At 45.0% G+C, this 16362-nt stretch overlaps 1 protein-coding gene across 7 annotated transcripts; it reads right to left on the reverse strand.

Annotated features, from left to right (window-relative positions):
- Window positions 1-1401: 1401 nt before the first annotated feature.
- htr1d (5-hydroxytryptamine (serotonin) receptor 1D, G protein-coupled) lies at window positions 1402-11522 on the reverse strand. 7 transcript variants are annotated; one of them, XM_072548104.1, is made up of 3 exons: window positions 11166-11522; window positions 9659-9720; window positions 1402-7608 (listed from the first exon to the last, which is right to left on the reverse strand). In XM_072548104.1, the coding sequence occupies exon 3, from the start codon at window positions 7441-7443 to the stop codon at window positions 6310-6312; it is 1134 nt and encodes a 377-aa protein (XP_072404205.1). In that variant the 5' UTR covers window positions 7444-7608; window positions 9659-9720; window positions 11166-11522; the 3' UTR covers window positions 1402-6309. The 7 variants fall into 7 exon arrangements, with proteins under 7 accessions (XP_072404205.1, XP_072404207.1, XP_072404206.1 ...); XM_072548106.1 differs by lacking the exon at window positions 9659-9720 and having other exon boundaries at window positions 11215-11522; XM_072548105.1 differs by lacking the exon at window positions 9659-9720.
- Between the last annotated feature and the right edge of the window lie 4840 nt (window positions 11523-16362).

Here is a 16362-nt window from a genome sequence, read left to right on the forward strand (position 1 = left end):
CTCTGTTTTTATTAATTTATCTGTCAAATTTATTGAACTCTACTGTAATTGAAACGCAAGCTGTTTGACAGTAGACAGCCTACCAGTGATTCTGAGATGCTCATCAGACAATACATGTAAAAAGGAGGGAAGACTGATCCCATTTCTTTAAGAATTTTAATGGGCCCAGGAAGTCCGAAAGTGTTTAACTGTTTATGAAGCGTTCTTTGCTGCAATGTCTCATGTAGGTTACAACTTGCTTGCACTTTTGCATTATTGTCTTCCATTACAAGGAGAATGTCTTACCCTTGCAGTCACTTGTGTTATGCTCAGAGGTCTCATAGAAGTCATCTCACTCTTCCTCATACAGTTCCATTGCCTGTACATGTGCAAACTTTGTCCTAAATCTAGCAGAGTCTTAGAGATATACAACACAGAAACAGATCCTTGGGTCCAACCCGTCCATGCCGACCAGATATCTTAATCTAATCTCGTCCCATTTGCCAACACTTGGCCAATATGCCTCTAAACCCTCCAATTCATATATCCATCCAGATGCCTTTAAATGTTGAAATTGTACCAGCCTCCACCACTTTCTCTGGCAGCTCATTCCATACACACCACCACACTTTGAATGAAAAAGTTGCCCCTTAGGTCCCTTTTTGTATCTTTTCCCTCTCACCCTAAACCATTCTCACAGGGAGAATGAGGCACAGTAATCTTTTTCAGTAAGAATCACAAGCACAGCAAGTGACCTCAAGATTTTAAGAGAATCAAGGAATCTGAAATACTGCTGGGATTGTACAGCAATGGGCACTACCCTTGCAGCAAGGCAAGTAGGGTGGATGTTTGCCAGGGCCAGCCAGGCACACCCTAGTGAATAACTGGGTTGATAAGCCCAGGGAGGAGGTGGGCATAGACGTTAGCCATCCTCTATTAGCGGGTGATCCCTGGGACTTGAGGGTGAGATCTCTCACCTTATCCCAGGAGTTTGCCAGAATTTACCAGGCCGTCCGCCAATCCTGCTGGGAGGGCCTCTTGAAATTCCAGCTCTAATTAGCACAACATCCACCTTTCCTTCTGCTGGCCATGAGATGAGATGGAAACTTCATCCCCTGCTTCCGATAACCATTAAACCAACTACCCTGGCTCCTAGCTTACCCCTGCAAGGCTGGTGAAGCCCCAGACAGCGTTTACACAGAGCACAGCTACACACGAAGGGCTTGGACATGACAGACAATGTACTGTAATCTTTTGCAAGGCCAGCCTTGGAGATGGTTGGATCACTTTAAATTTTCTCCCTTAAAAGATCCAAGATTCTTTCACTGGTATTGATCGGGGAGCATCGCTCTCACACACAGAGGGAAGTTTTAATAACTTGAACACGACAGCATCATTTGAGTAAAGTTCCATTAAGTTCCAAAGCCATGATTTTATTTAGCCAATGCTTATTCCATTAACAGAGAAAGTACTCTATACAGAATTATGTCACACTTGAGAAACAAGCAGTTGCTAATTCTGGCTGTAGTGCAGATGCAATTCACAGTCTGTTTTCTTTGGGTCTTTAATTGTACTTCCTTTCTGTGAACTTTGATTACATTCTTGCTGTCAGATGGAAATATCCTGCAAACAAGTCTTTCAAATCTTCACCATTGCTCGCCTAAAAGCAGCACCTCTTTCTGGGACACAGTTCAGAGGGAGACAGTAGCCATCCATCCAGTCAAAAGCAAAGATTTTGCCAGACCTTTTGGTTGCCGAGGGGCAATCTCAGCAAAGCTGATGTGCTCTTCCCTGAGCATCCATGTCTTCATTCAATCCCAACAGGAGGTTGTCAAAGGTAGTGATCAGGAGCAGAAAGTCTTTGCTAATAACCTCCCCACACCTGTTGCCCATGCATGCTCCAGCACACAGAGGTACTCAGAACAAATGTGAGCTTCCAACTGCTGCCCCAGGATGAGGTTAAATTACTCAGTACAAACTGGGACTTGAACATACTCCAAAACTCAAGGCTTACTTGATATGCTTTATACAATGGTCTCATTGCAGAAACAATGAGTGACAGTACATATTTTTACGAGCGTGACATTTGAGAATGGGGATTACAATTTTTGCTTTAACAAAGTATTTATTTTCTTAAAAATAAAAGAAATTCACAAAAAGGTGACTCAAGTACAAATGCGATACAATATTCAGTCATCCACTGGCGTAAGCTATTCCTATACAAGTCAAAGTCTTTTGGCCAGCAGGTGGTTAAAAGAATTAGAAACAAAAAACAGTAGAAATACTTCTCGTGCACTCTACCCAAAGGCAGGCCCAATGGCCCAGTGCTACGACTTCCAAGGGAATGGCAAGGAGGTAGCTACTGAACCTCCCAAGGCCGAGTGGACAATGAACCCAATAGTGTTGGCACTAATTCTTGGAAGCTAGCCATCCAGCCAACTGAACAAACCAGCCCACTACAAGTCTGAGTTGTTGTGACAACACCCTCTCATTATTAAAGCTATTCTAACTTTCTTTCCTTTAAATGGCTGACCAGGAAACTCTCCCACACTCACCTCCTGCCATTGGAGGGTTTTCAGGTTGACATGTGGCCTTTTTGGCTGCATTACAAACAATTCCAACTGCCATCAAATCAGAATGGAACTCAAACCCAGGGCTTCTGGCTCCGAGGCTGGGACACTACCCACTGTGCTACAAGGAAAAGAAATACAAGATTGCATTTTGGCAATTTTATCTCCAATTTTTTCCTTTCCACTGTCCTGAGTATCTGATGGTATAATCAGCCTCCGAATTCTTCTCCAAGTGGTCACTCTCCTAAGAGTTGGAAGTCTATGGAAACGTGGCAGTTAATGTAGACTTAAACAACAGGTTGATCCTGCTGCAACTCTAAATTAGGCAAGAGCATCTTTCCAGGTTAATGTTTAAGAAAGGGAACTCTGTTTGTTTCCTTCCAGGCTGTTGGATTCTGCAAATGAAAGGATGTTAAGAGCACAGGCTGATGTGTACCCACTATCCCTAGCCCGCGTGACAAACCTACAAGTGACTGTATCAAATGAACCATTAAATGAAGCAACCTTTAGAATACAATATTTGACTAAACTCTGCAAATACATTTTGCAGTACAACACTGAATTTTAATGTAGGCCAGACTTTGATGGATAGAAATTCTTAGAGCAATGGCTTCCTGAAGACTTGTCCAGCTTTAGCGTAATTAATACACCTCTCCAACAGTCTGGGACAATTCACGTTTGACAATACTATCACTTTCTAATTGAGAGTTGTCAAATTCAGCAAAGGGCCTCACTAACTTCACAAGGTGAACAGATCAAACTTTGATATTTGGCAAGTCAGTTCCACAATATAAGGAAATACCTTTGATAACTATGGCATCAATATTTACAAGATAATCTTCCAGGCAAAATGCATTGATACATAATTATTAAATAAATACCTGATTGAGCAAAGTATGTGTGTACTGCAACCAATTTAGTGGCTTAAGCAGTGCAGGCTATCAAGCAAATAGGCTTTTATAATTTGGCAAAAATATTACTTTTGAAAAGCAGTACATTTTTTGTGAAATGACAATTCCTTCAATGAAACATGTCAGAGTGGATTTCCAACATTTAGCACCCCCATAACATGATAACTTTCCTCTCAGTAGGATTCGATCCGATATTCATCAACCTCCAGGCACTCAACTAATTCAATAATCACAGTAAGAAATAGAGCATCCACTTTGCAAACAGCAAATACTCAAAACAATGTATGTAGAATTGGTCTGAATGAATCTAGCTTGATGAACTGTTTCTTCACTTTTCCTGATCACCTGCTCAGTCTGTCTCGAATGGTATCCTCAAAATAGAAGCATGTGTTTGTAAGAAACACAGGGAGATGAAAGTTAATGAAAATTTCATTGGGTAGGAAACTTTAGATAAAGTGAAATAACCTTTCTAATAAAAAAAACTTTAAACAATAGGGACATTAGATATCATAGAGATATCTAGCACAGAAGCAGACCCTTCAGTCCAAACTCATCCAAGCCAACCGAATATCCTAAATTAACCTAGTCCCATTTGTCAGCATTTGACTGACAGCCCTCTAAACCATTCCTATTCATATATCCATTCAGCTGTCTTTTAATTGTTGCAATTGTACCAGCCTCCACTACTTCCTCTGGAAGCTCATTCCATGCACACACCACCTTCTGCGTGAAAAGTTGTCCCTTAGCTCCTCTTTAAATTTTTCCCCTCTCACCTTAAAACTGTGCCCTCTCGTTTTGGACTCCCGCAACCCGGGGAAAAGACCTTGTCTATTTCTCCTATCCATGCCCCTCATGATTTTATAAACCTCCATAAGGTCACTCCTCAGCCTCTGATGCTCCAGAGAAAACAGCCTCAACCTATTCAGCCTCTCCCTATTCTTTACATAGAAGACACTAAAGCTTCAGTCACACTGTCTGGACTCTGTTCATATGAAGGAATTTCAGGTGTGGAACTAGTGTGAAAATAGGGCCATTAGTAAGTGCTTACTGCACAAAAAGAGACCATTCATCTTTCCTGGTCCATACTGTACTGTAGGCTCCACAAAAGCATTCCCCCATCTGCATCTATATGTCCACGTGACTCAAGTGCAGTTTTTAAACTCAATTCTGGACTTCAATGGCGAGACTAATATTTTAGAGCCCAGCTGGAGAGGGTGTTGGCGAGCAGGGGAAATCAGATCTTCCTAACTCCTCAAGACTGGCTCTCTATAGAATGAGTTGTCCAAATCAATGGAGTACAGCTCCAGTCCAGCGTGAAACTAGGCTTAGAAAGGTTTGCCGAGCCGCATGAGCACTTTAAGTTTTTAAAAAGTCAATAAAGTGTACGCACTCATGTCTGCTCCTGTCAAGAAACAAAAAGGTCATCAACCTGAAATTTTAACGCCTCCCACCAGGGGGTGGTGTGGAGGTGGTGAGCTGTCAAATGGCCCTGTTGGATGCTAAAGCATTGGTGACAGGTCTTTGGAGCAACCCTGCAAGCCTGAAGGGGGAAGCGCGGGAACAGAAGGTCTAACCTTTCCTGATACAGACAAGAGAAGCCCTCCTGCTGTTCCAGTGCACTGGTAAGTGCTTCTTCTATTTCCAGATCCACATCCTTATGTTTTCACCTAAAAGAAAAACCAAAGCAACTCCCCACCAGTAACAATTGTGGCTGTGAGAACCCGTCCTCAATCTGTAGAATAAAGACAAACATTCTTGCCACTTGCTCTAAAGAGATAAAAAAATTCTGATTGCGGGTAAGCCGTCCTGCCTTTTTTTAAAGGCCCATGCTTTAATTCCTGAATGGGATGGGTTAAAATTTCTGCTAGATGCACCTCAACTTTTGTCTGGCAAGCAAAGAGAGATCTGCAGTATAACTGCAGTCTTGCCGGCCTGCACTTAACCCTTTACAGTGACTTGCATCAGCCTTGCAGTTTCTTATAATCACAGTTTTGATGACTTGGTCACAAACTATTAGTAAGCGAGGGATGTTGGTATGGTTGTGGATTATATTGTATATAAATAAAGCACCTGTCCTTGAAAGCAGAAGAATGATTAATAACCAAGGTGATTTATGCCACCTCTAATTTCTTTCGAACAAATTAAAGTTTCTGATTCTGAAAAGATCTTACTACAAACTGGAAGGACATAACTTAACCATCTCATCAGAAAACTGTCCGGCAGTCAATGATTACAGAAATACAGACAATGTTACAAGAATGCAAAATTATAAAAGTTCAGAACAATTGTATCCTGCTGCAAGTTTTAGGTGAAATCTTCATATTTCCCATTGATATGTTTGAAATGTCTTGTGCTGTATCTTCCAATGTCATACATGTCCACATTTTCAATACAAGTACACATGCCAGTATGCCATTATACAACTTACTTTAGTGAAGATATTTTACCATAAATATTGCACTGTTTAACAGAGAGCATATTTAATATCTGCATTGAGTGAATTATGATAAAACAAAAGACTTGTATTTAAATATAATAAAATTCTAAAAGGTTCCTGTAGTGCAATTCAGAATGTCAGCATTATCGCGATTCTATTCTCTTGTTCACACTTATGCAAAAAAGCTTAACTTAACTATGCCACTTAGGTGCATCAAGTATGGTGAATGTACCATCCCCTTGTACGGAACTGTGTGGAAAAAAAATCAAAGTACTAAAACGTACAATGTGCGAGATAAATGCAGACAGATTAATGTCCCTAAAAACAAGATTCAGTAGATTGGTCTCTCTTTCTCTTTATCATATGTGAAATGACAGGAAAAATGTACTGTTACCATAGAGTTGGCTTACAGTTAGCATCGTTTGAGTCGTATGAGTTTTTGAAAAGCCTGTTTGAAGTCCTCATTGAAAGCTGTGTATATGACAGGATTGATGAGTGAATTTAAATAGCCGAGCCACGTGAAGAGGTCAGAGAGCACAGGATGAAACCAGCATGCCTCTTTGCAGATGCCCATTACCAAGGCCACTACAAAGAAAGGGAGCCAGCAGAAAATGAAAGCGCCAAGGATGATCCCTAGGGTTTTGGTGGCCTTGCGCTCTCTAGCTGCACAGATCCTCTTTCTCTCCAGGACGCTATCGGACACTTTGACTTTGATGTGGTTCAGGTAGACAGGAGATTCACTGGAATGAGGGAGAGTTTCCTGGCTGTTAAAGCCAACGGAACACAGGGAAGATCCGGTTGATCCACTTATGAGTTGTACCGTGGTGAAGCGCTTTCCGAAGGCCGAGGGAGGTTTCTGAATCCTTGATCGGGCTGCCATGTAAATTCTGCCGTACAGTATAATTAGCAGCACGCTGGGGATGTAAAAGGCTCCAAAAGTGGAGTAGATGGTGTAGAATATCTGGTCGGTATTGACTACACATTCCTTGAGTTCATCAAGAGCTTTTGATTGCCTCCAGAATAGTGGGGGGATGGAGATGCAGATTGAGATGACCCAGACTACAGCTATCATCAGGCCTGCTCGACCCGGTGTGCGACGCTTCGTGTACTCCAAGGCATCAGTGATGGCCCAGTATCTGTCCAGAGCAATGACGCACAGGTGCAAGATGGACGCAGTACAAAACGTGATGTCAGAAGATAGCCAGATGTCACACATGATCTGTCCTAGAGTCCAGGTCTTGATGACAGTGTAGACAATGCTGATGGGCATCACCATAATAGCCACCAGGAGGTCTGTGACAGCCAGAGACCCAATGAGATAGTTGGCGGGAGTATGGAGCTTCCTCGTGAGGCAAATGGTGACAAACACAAATGAATTGGAGAGGATGGTCGCCAAGGTGATGATGCCCAGAACGACAGACAGTGAAATCCTCAGCCCTAACTGACTGTTTTCATTCCAGGTGATTAGCATTGCCGAGGAATTTTCTGAGGAATTAGTTATTGTACCTGGAAGAGAAACTAAAGTGGAAGAATTATCGTGGTCCATTGTCAGTGAGATCGGTTGGGCAGATCTGAATAAGAGTCATTGTTTGTTTCCAGCCCAGTTTGCATGCAGCACTGCCCTCATATTCTTGACAAAAACTAAAGGGCAACTGTTGTCATTCCTGCTTAGACTCATGGTTGATCCATCTTCACAGCCAATATTTCAAATCTATTTCATGAAAAAGAAGAAATCCAACTTATAATGTTATAAACCTGAATAAACCAAAAGTCAAATAGTAGCACTCCTAATTGAGGTTATTTTAACAGTGTCAAAACGTGTGGTGCTGGAAAAGCACAGCAGGTCAGGCAGCATCCGAAGAACAGGAGAATCAACGTTTTGGGCATAAGACCTTCATCGAAATGTCAATTCTTCTGCTCCTCGGATGCTACCTGACCTGCTGTGCTTTTCCAGCACCACACCTTTTGACTCTGATCTCGTGCATCTGCGGTCCTCACTTTCTCCTAGTTATTTTAACAGTGCCTATTACTACAAGTTGAGATCATCTGCATTGAAGTCAAAACTTCTATAGCTGAAGTGCAGATATACTGAGGGAACTTGCATGTCTCATAGAAAAGGATAATTGGACATTAACAATATTTTAAAAAATGTAATACAGTTTCTAGTGATCAACAACAAATTTATTTCATGCCTTTCACAATTATAGGATGTCCCAAAAACACTTTACAGTGAATTAATCATTTTCCTCCCTGATGTGATCACTGTTGTAACACAGGAAACACTGCAGCTAATTTGTGGACAGCACACTCCCATAGGTGCAGAGTAATGTCTTTCAATGATGTTGTTCGAAGGAAGAATATTGGCTGGGACACCGGGCGAATTGGAATCCCAGGGCAAATGTTTAACCTGAAGGAACACTACATTCCCTTGGTCAGCACAGGACTGTCAGCCTGGAGTTTATACTCATTTCTCTGGAGTTGGACTTGAACCCATAACCTTCTGACTCTGAGAACAGGGCTACCTATGGAACCACAACAGGCAGAATGTGTATAGTTGCCTGTAATCCTACTCTGAGGTATAAATTTCCTGACTGCACTGTTTACCTCTCCCATGCCCGGTTTTCTCAAGGATAAATAGCTTCTGGATCATCTATTCTAGGAATTCTTGCTGTTTATTTAAATTCATCCCTTTGGCACAAGAGACAATTTTTAAAATCCAAGCGTAAAATCTGAAAGGAAAAAAAAAATAAGGTTTCTGAAGACAGCTAGTTCCCAGTGGCTCGGAATCTCTCGGGACAGATGGGACTCACTCACCCAATGTGCTTATGCTAGCTCTTTCAAAGTGTTACCCAGTTAGTCCCACTCCCTTCTCTTTCCACACATTGCAGGAAAAAAAAGGCTCGTAGAACCCCTACACGGTGGAAGCAGGCCATTCGGCCCACCAAGTCCACACCGACCCTCTGCAGAGAATTCCATCCAGACACCCCCCCCCCCCCCATCCCTACAACCCTGCATTTCCCATGGCCAATCCACCTAACCTGCTCACCTCTGAACTGTAGGAGGAACCTGCAGGAAACCCACACAGACATGGGGAGGATGTGCAAACTCTACAGTGACAGCTGCATCTTGAGAGTTGAATACATTGATTGCACAGTGTTCTTCACTGCAGAGCACCTTCATGGGGATTGCTGTTAATCTAAGGAAATCAGTAAGAATGTTCCGAGCGCATTCTTTGAAAAGACACACCATCCTCACTACAAACAACAAAATCCCATAGAACCTGGGGAAGGATAGAATTTGTGAAAAACGTCACATTAGCTTTAGACAAAGCACAATCCAGTGGAATTCCACTTCAATGTGGAATTACTTCTCAAGTGTGACAACAAATTAACCCTTTGAGGGCTGCAGCAGTTCACACAGACATGCCACTGTGAGGCAGAGATTTGGTAATCCATTTCATGATGGTGGTTTATGTGGATCTCTGAGCTGCAATGATCAAAATCATCACACTGAATGACATTAGCAGGAAGTCCCAGTCTCCAACCCCCAGAGGATTATAGACTCTGAGACAAACGAGACAGGATAAATAACCCAGGGCCTGGTGTAATGATCTCCAGTTCACATTCCAGCTGGCAATTTGAGTACTGGAATTCAGCCGAAGGTCTGGGAGTAATACTGTTCTCAGTTAAAGTGATCTCGAGTTGAGGGATTGTCACAACAAGCAAACTGGCGCTCTCAGGCAGGAAATCTGCCAGCCTTACCCAGGCTGGAGTCCTGGGTTCAAGTCCCACCTCCTCCGGAGATGTTCATAGTCACTGCATCCCTAAATGGGTGGATTAAAAAAAAACATTATCCCGCCTGCTTGGTGTGAGATCCTCGTTTCAATCCGATTGACACCCTTCAGCTCTCTGAATGAAGAGGAAATTAAAACACTGGCTCAAAGACCAGGGCCAGACAGTGTGCCAGCTTTACCAGTAAGGCTTACAGAGTTAATTTAACAAAAAAGCATAGCGCTTTAAACATTAAAGAAGTGATTGGGAGCAATATGTGGGGCTCCACAGTCACAGAAATGAAGAGTGATGAGACCTGTTTGACTTAACGGCAACCTAAGCAAACTGCAGTGGTTAAGTATTAAATATTCACACGGCGACAATATCCTGAAGGAAACCTACCCTCACCGAGGAAACACATCCCTCAGCGCTCGAGAGGTGGCAGACTAACAACGAAACCTCAGTGTTGGAGAAAGTACCCAATTAGCAAAGATAAACCAAACTCTCAATGTTCTCACATTCTGGTTCGTCTTTTCAGACCGTGACGATTTTGGGACTCTCGAACCCAGCCTCACAACAACAAGAAGACAAATAATTCCCCTTGTAAACGGACGGAACTGGTTACACTTTGTTGGGGGGTGGGGGGGAGATATTCTGACAGGCATAAGCCAAGGCAGGTATTCAGGGACTGGAACAGAGCTGGGCGCTGCTGCAAACCAGTCCGATTCTCCCCGATTAAAATCACCAGAGAAGTGACTGGGAAGTGGGGGAGCGGACCAGCCGAAATCGCAACCCACGACAGGACCGACCTGCAAATGAACTGAACACCTAGCCCCTCCTCCCAAACAAAAAAAAAGCTGCAGAATTAAAGTTGCGAAAGAGAAACATGAAAACGAGAGGAGATATCAAACACTGAATTAATGGTTAAAAGCCGAAAGCGATTTTTAAACGATCAATTACAACGCGTTTACGCACATTCTGAGTAAACATGTTCATGAGTTTTTAAGTGTATATTTCGAAAGCTAAACGGGAGGTATACTTGCCAGTCCGATTTCATTCATATCGACACATGCAAAAAAAAAACAATTGGAGAAACTCAGCAGGTCCGGCAGCATCTGTGGGCAGCATCTCTCATCCCAGCCTGATCCTCTGCTTTAGCTCCTTGTCCCAGGTTCTGTCAGTCCTCTCCGGCACAGAACTTTTATCTGAGTCTGCCGGTGTGGCTCGGTTTCTCGCCCAGTGCCCGGTGTACACCTTTCCCTAACCTGGGAGCACAGAGTCTGCTGTGGGCGAACAGAGCGATTCTCCATTAACATTCCCCACAGTCTTCAATCATTCGGTGAAGCCTCCCCCCCCCCCCAGGTGAAACAGCGTGCCTACGATAGAATGAGAGAGAGAGAGTTAAAGGAGTCCCTTCTCTCTATCTCTCTCAATGGTCTCACCTCGCTCGGAAAAAATTAAAGCCCACTCACACGAGTTGTTGTTGCCTCAGCCTTACCCTACACAGGAGCCAAATGTACAGCAAATCACGAGGAGAGCGGTAGTACCCAGGGTAGCAGGACGGGACGATCTGCAGGCAGCTGCTCTGATCCATTGCCTCTATCCCTAGTGGGACCAGGCAGATGCAGTGCTAGTGGAGTGGCGCAGTACTGTTTCTGTTGGATTGTGTCTGAGTCCCAGCTCTCACACTGGCCGAGGTGCACAGAACATGAGATCCAGCAGGCACTCGGAACAGGAACGGACTGTATGTTCAGCTCCCCTTTGTCTGTCTGTGTGTATGTGGAGAGAGATCTAATGCAACACTGGACCCGGTTAGTTTGTAAAGGGGAGGGGATGGTGGACGGCTATAATTAGAGAATGCCATCCAAACCCACTGTTGTGTTTGTGGAAATGTACCGGGACCGTTCAAGGAGATGAGTAAGCCAGACCCCCCCCCCTGCGTGAATCATCATGCGGTTTGTGGGATCTTGCTGTGCGCACGTTTCGCTGACGCCTCCCTCTGGCGTGAAGAGCCTGCAAGAGCCGTTCATTGGCTGTGGAGTTGTTGGATTAGTGGTGCTGGAAGAGCACAGCAGTTCAGGCAGCATCCGAGGAGCAGTAAAATCGACGTTTTGGGCAAAAGCCCTTCATCAGGAATAAAGGCAATGAGCCTGAAGCATGGAGAGATAAGCTAGAGGAGGGTGGGGGTGGGGAGAGAGTAGCATAGAGTACAATAGGTGAGTGGGGGAGGGGATGAAGGTGATAGGTCAGGGAGGAGAGGGTGGAGTGGATAGGTGGAAAAGAAGATAGGCAGGTAGGACAAGTCCAGACAAGTCATGGGGACAGTGCTGAGCTGGAAGTTTAGAACTAGGGTGAGGTGGGGTAAGGGGAAATGAGGAAACTGTTGAAGTCCACATTGATGCCCTGGGGTTGAAGTGTTCCGAGGCGGAAGATGAGGCGTTCTTCCTCCAGGCGTCTGGTGGTGAGGGAGTGGCGGTGAAGGAGGCCCAGGACCTCCATGTCCTCGGCAGAGTGGGAGGGGGAGTTGAAACGTTGGGCCATGGGGTGGTGTGGTTGATTGGTGCGGGTGTCCTGGAGATGTTCCCTAAAGCGCTCTGCTAGGAGGCGCTCAGTCTCCCCAATGTAGAGGAGACCGCATCGGGAGCAACGGATACAATAAATGATATTAGTGGATGTGCAGGTAAAACTTTGATGGATGTGGAAGGCTCCTTTAGGGCCTTGGATAGAGGTGAGGGAGGAGGTGTGGGCACAGGTTTTACACTTCTGCCGTCCCTACTGCCGTGTCTGCCACCACTTCCACCCCCACCAACGCCACTCACCTGCATTCTGCTGACACGCCCCCCACAGACCCCACTGTCACTATCCCCACACCCCAGAACCCCAAGGGGAACACTACCCCAGCTCATGCCTCCACCCCCATTCCCCCCACCATCACACCCACTCCAGGTACTGGCTCTGACCCCACTCCCAGCTCCACACCCACACCAGATCCCAGCTCCCGGCCCTGCCGAGTTTTCACCATCCCTCCAGACCTTCCCCTCACTGAGGACGAACGATCAGTCCTCAGCAAAGGACTCACCTTCATCCCCCTCCGTCCACGCATCAATGAATTTAATACACGCCATGACGTCGAACACGTCTTCTGCCGCCTCCACCTCCGAGCTTACTTTCACAATCAGGACTCCCGCCCACCTTCCGAGGACCCCTTCGCCCACCTCCAACACACTGCATCCACCTGGACACCCGTGCTGGCCTATTACCCGCCCTTGACCTCTTCATTTCCACCTGCTGCCGGGACATTAACCGCCTCAACCGGTCTACCTCCCTCCCCCACTCCAACCTCTCACCCTCACAACACGCAGCTCTCCAATCCCTCTGCTCCAATCCCAACCTCACCATCAAGCCAGCGGATAAAGGGGGCGCAGTGGTAGTCTGGCGAACTGACCTCTACACCGCTGAAGCCAAATGCCAACTCGAGGACACCTCTTCCTACCGCCTCCTCGACCATGTCCCTACCACCCAACACCAAACCATCATCTCACAGACTATACAGAACCTCATCACTTCAGGAGATCTCCCACCCACAGCTTCCAACCTCATAGTCCGGGAACCCCGCACTGCCTGGTTCTACCTCCTTCCCCAAATCCACAAGCCTGATCACCCTGGCCGACCCATTGTCTCAGCATGCTCCTGCCCCACTGAACTCATCTCTACCTACCTCGACACTGTCCTATCCCCACTAGTCCAGGAACTCCCCACATATGTTCGAGACACCACCCACACCCTTCGTCTCCTCCAAGACTTCCGTTTCCCGGTCCCCAACGCCTTATCTTCACCATGGATATCCAATCCCTCTACACCTCCATCCTGTCGAGCGGTTCCCTGGGCAGACTCAAAGCCATTTGGCAGAATGCCTCATCGCCAGAACTTTCCAACAAGCACCAAGACATGGCTTGGCTGGTGGTGAGAAGGGCTCTGCCTGTGAGATCCTTTATGCACACCCGGACTCTCAGCCGCACCGCACGCTGCCCTCGAAGCGGCTACGGGGGGGACGAGACTGTCACACACCTCCTTCTGGAATGTGCCTATGCAGAGGAAGCCTGGAGAGGAATGCAGTGGTGCTTGTCGAGGTTCGTCCTGAGCAGCGCCGTGACGCAGGACTTGGTGAAGGATGCTCTCTGGGTGGTCCGAAACCTGTTGATCTTCCAGCTGAAGGAGTTGACCCTGACTGAGTGTTGCAGACTGGCACATTCCAAGGTCCAGGACTACATGTTGAGGGACGCGCTGAAGCTTGGGGCAGCTGCTGCCAAGGCACGGTGGGGAAAGACCACCATGTAACATCTGCCTGCCTAAAGAAGAACAGGGGGCCCGTGCAGTCATTTGGGCTCTGCTGACTCCTCAGCTAAAAATGTAATCATACAGACCTGTAAATAGGTATGATTACTCTGTTTCGGTGTGCAAACAAATGGAATGTTTACATATATATGGCATGTCCAGTTGTATAGATTATCAAAGTATTTATGAATAAAGTAACTTTTTAAATAAAAAAAATGCAATAACACCCAGTCAGTCAGCACCATCATATCTGCCCTCCAAGGGGATGGGGAGAGGGGTGATGGTAAAGACTGTCACATATCCCCTTCCGGAGTGTGGTTTGGCAAAGGAAGTCTGGAGATTGATGCAGTGGGTGTTTGTCGAGGTTTATCCTGAGCAGCTTCATGACATGGGTTTCTGTGCTCTATGGTCTGTTCCCAGGACACACACCAACTCAAGTGAAAGATACTGTTTGGTCTGCCTGAAACCTGTTGGTCTTCCAGAAGAGGGAGTTGACTCTGACCAAGTGTTGTAGACCGGCACATTCCAATGTCCAGGACTATGTGCTGAGGGATGCACTGAACTTTGGGCAGCTGCTGCCAAGGCACAGTGGGGAAAGACAACTCTCTGAGTGAAGGTAAATGTGGTTCCTCCAGTTATTGGAGTGCCTCAATCCATGTAACTATAGTCTTGTATGTGTAAGAGATGTCTTTGCTTTATTGGGATAGAATCAAACTCAAATGTTTGTTTACTTGATATGCGACTGTTCAGAATGGAACTGCTGTTGTGACAATGCATGTATACAAAGAGTTTTTTTAATGAATAAAGTACGTTTTTGAAACTAAAAACATCCCTGTGTCCAGATTGAAGATGCTAGAAATGTGGGCTGTTGTGGCACTGTGGTAGTGTCCGTACCTCTGGATTAAGAGACTTGGGGTCAAGTCCCACCTGCTCCAGGGCTGCGGAATATAATCTCTGAATAGGTTGATCAGGAAATAAAAATAAAAACTCAGAAACGTAGAAATGTAAGGGCCCCAGCGGTGCCGTGGTAGTGTCCCTACCTCTGAGCCAAGAGGCACAGGTTTATGGCTCACCTGCTCCACGCGTGTGTATAGTTAAAAACATCTCTGATCAGCTGGAGTTGAAAATATTCACATAGAAGTGTCGGACGACATTGCCCTTCAGGGCTCTGCCCAGAAAGTTATTGAGAGATGGCTAACAATAGTTGAAAACACACTGGGTGATTTGATGGTGTGAAAACAAAGTTGTTGAGGTGTGTGTCACTGGATAAAGAGAAGGAAAAAAAAACACAAAAATATTGGAGCTGTAGTGCTGAAGCGGCAGTATTTATACCTCTGAACCAGGGGTCCAGAGTCCCACCTGCTTTAGTGGTGTGCAAAAACATCTCTGAACAGGTTGATTAGAAAATATCTATATAAGTATGTATCATTTCAGCTGGACTGCCATTTCCTTCACAACCGGTATGTCCTCAGTAATATTCTTCAAGTAGCCATCAGATTGAATGTAATTTTGCTGTAGAATTTAATTTATATATGCTGTATATGAGCATTGCTACTAATACAACACAATAACTACAGGAAATTTCTCTGTACTGAGTTAGATTGTTACAAATGCAACACACTAAATATAGGAAACCTCTCTGTGCTGTTAAACTGTTACAAATAAAACACACTAACTATAGGAAACCTCTCTGTGTTGTTACACTGTTACAAATACAACACACTAAATGTAGGAAAACTCTGCTGTTACATTGTTAGAAATACAACACACTAACTATTGGAAACCTCTCTGTGTTGAGTTACAGCGTTACAAATACAACACACTATCTACAGGAAACCTCTCTGTTGAGTTACATTGTTACAAATACAACATACTAACTACAGGAAACCTCTCTGTGCTGAGTTACGTTGTTACAAATACAACACACTATCTACAGGAAACATCTCTGTGCTGAGTTACAGCATTACAAATACAACACACTATCTACAGGAAACATCTTTGTGCTGAGTTACAGCGTTACAAATACAACACACTATCTACAGGAAACATCTCTGTGCTGAGTTACAGCGTTACAAATACAACACATGAACTACAGGAAACCTCTCTGTGCTGAGTTACATTGTTACAAATACAACACAGAACTACAGGAAACCTCGCTGTTCTGAGTTACATTGTTAAAAATATCACACAATAACTACAGGAAACCTGTCTATGCTGAATTACATTGTTCCAAATACAACATACCAACTACAGGAAACCTCCCTGTGCTGAGTTACATCGCTACAAATACAACACACTAACTACAGGAAACCTCTCTGTGCTGAGTTACAGTGTAACAAATGTAACACACAAACTACAGG

The sequence above is a fragment of the Chiloscyllium punctatum genome, chromosome 27 (genome assembly GCF_047496795.1).
Source record: "Chiloscyllium punctatum isolate Juve2018m chromosome 27, sChiPun1.3, whole genome shotgun sequence".
Classification (NCBI taxonomy): domain Eukaryota; kingdom Metazoa; phylum Chordata; class Chondrichthyes; order Orectolobiformes; family Hemiscylliidae; genus Chiloscyllium; species Chiloscyllium punctatum.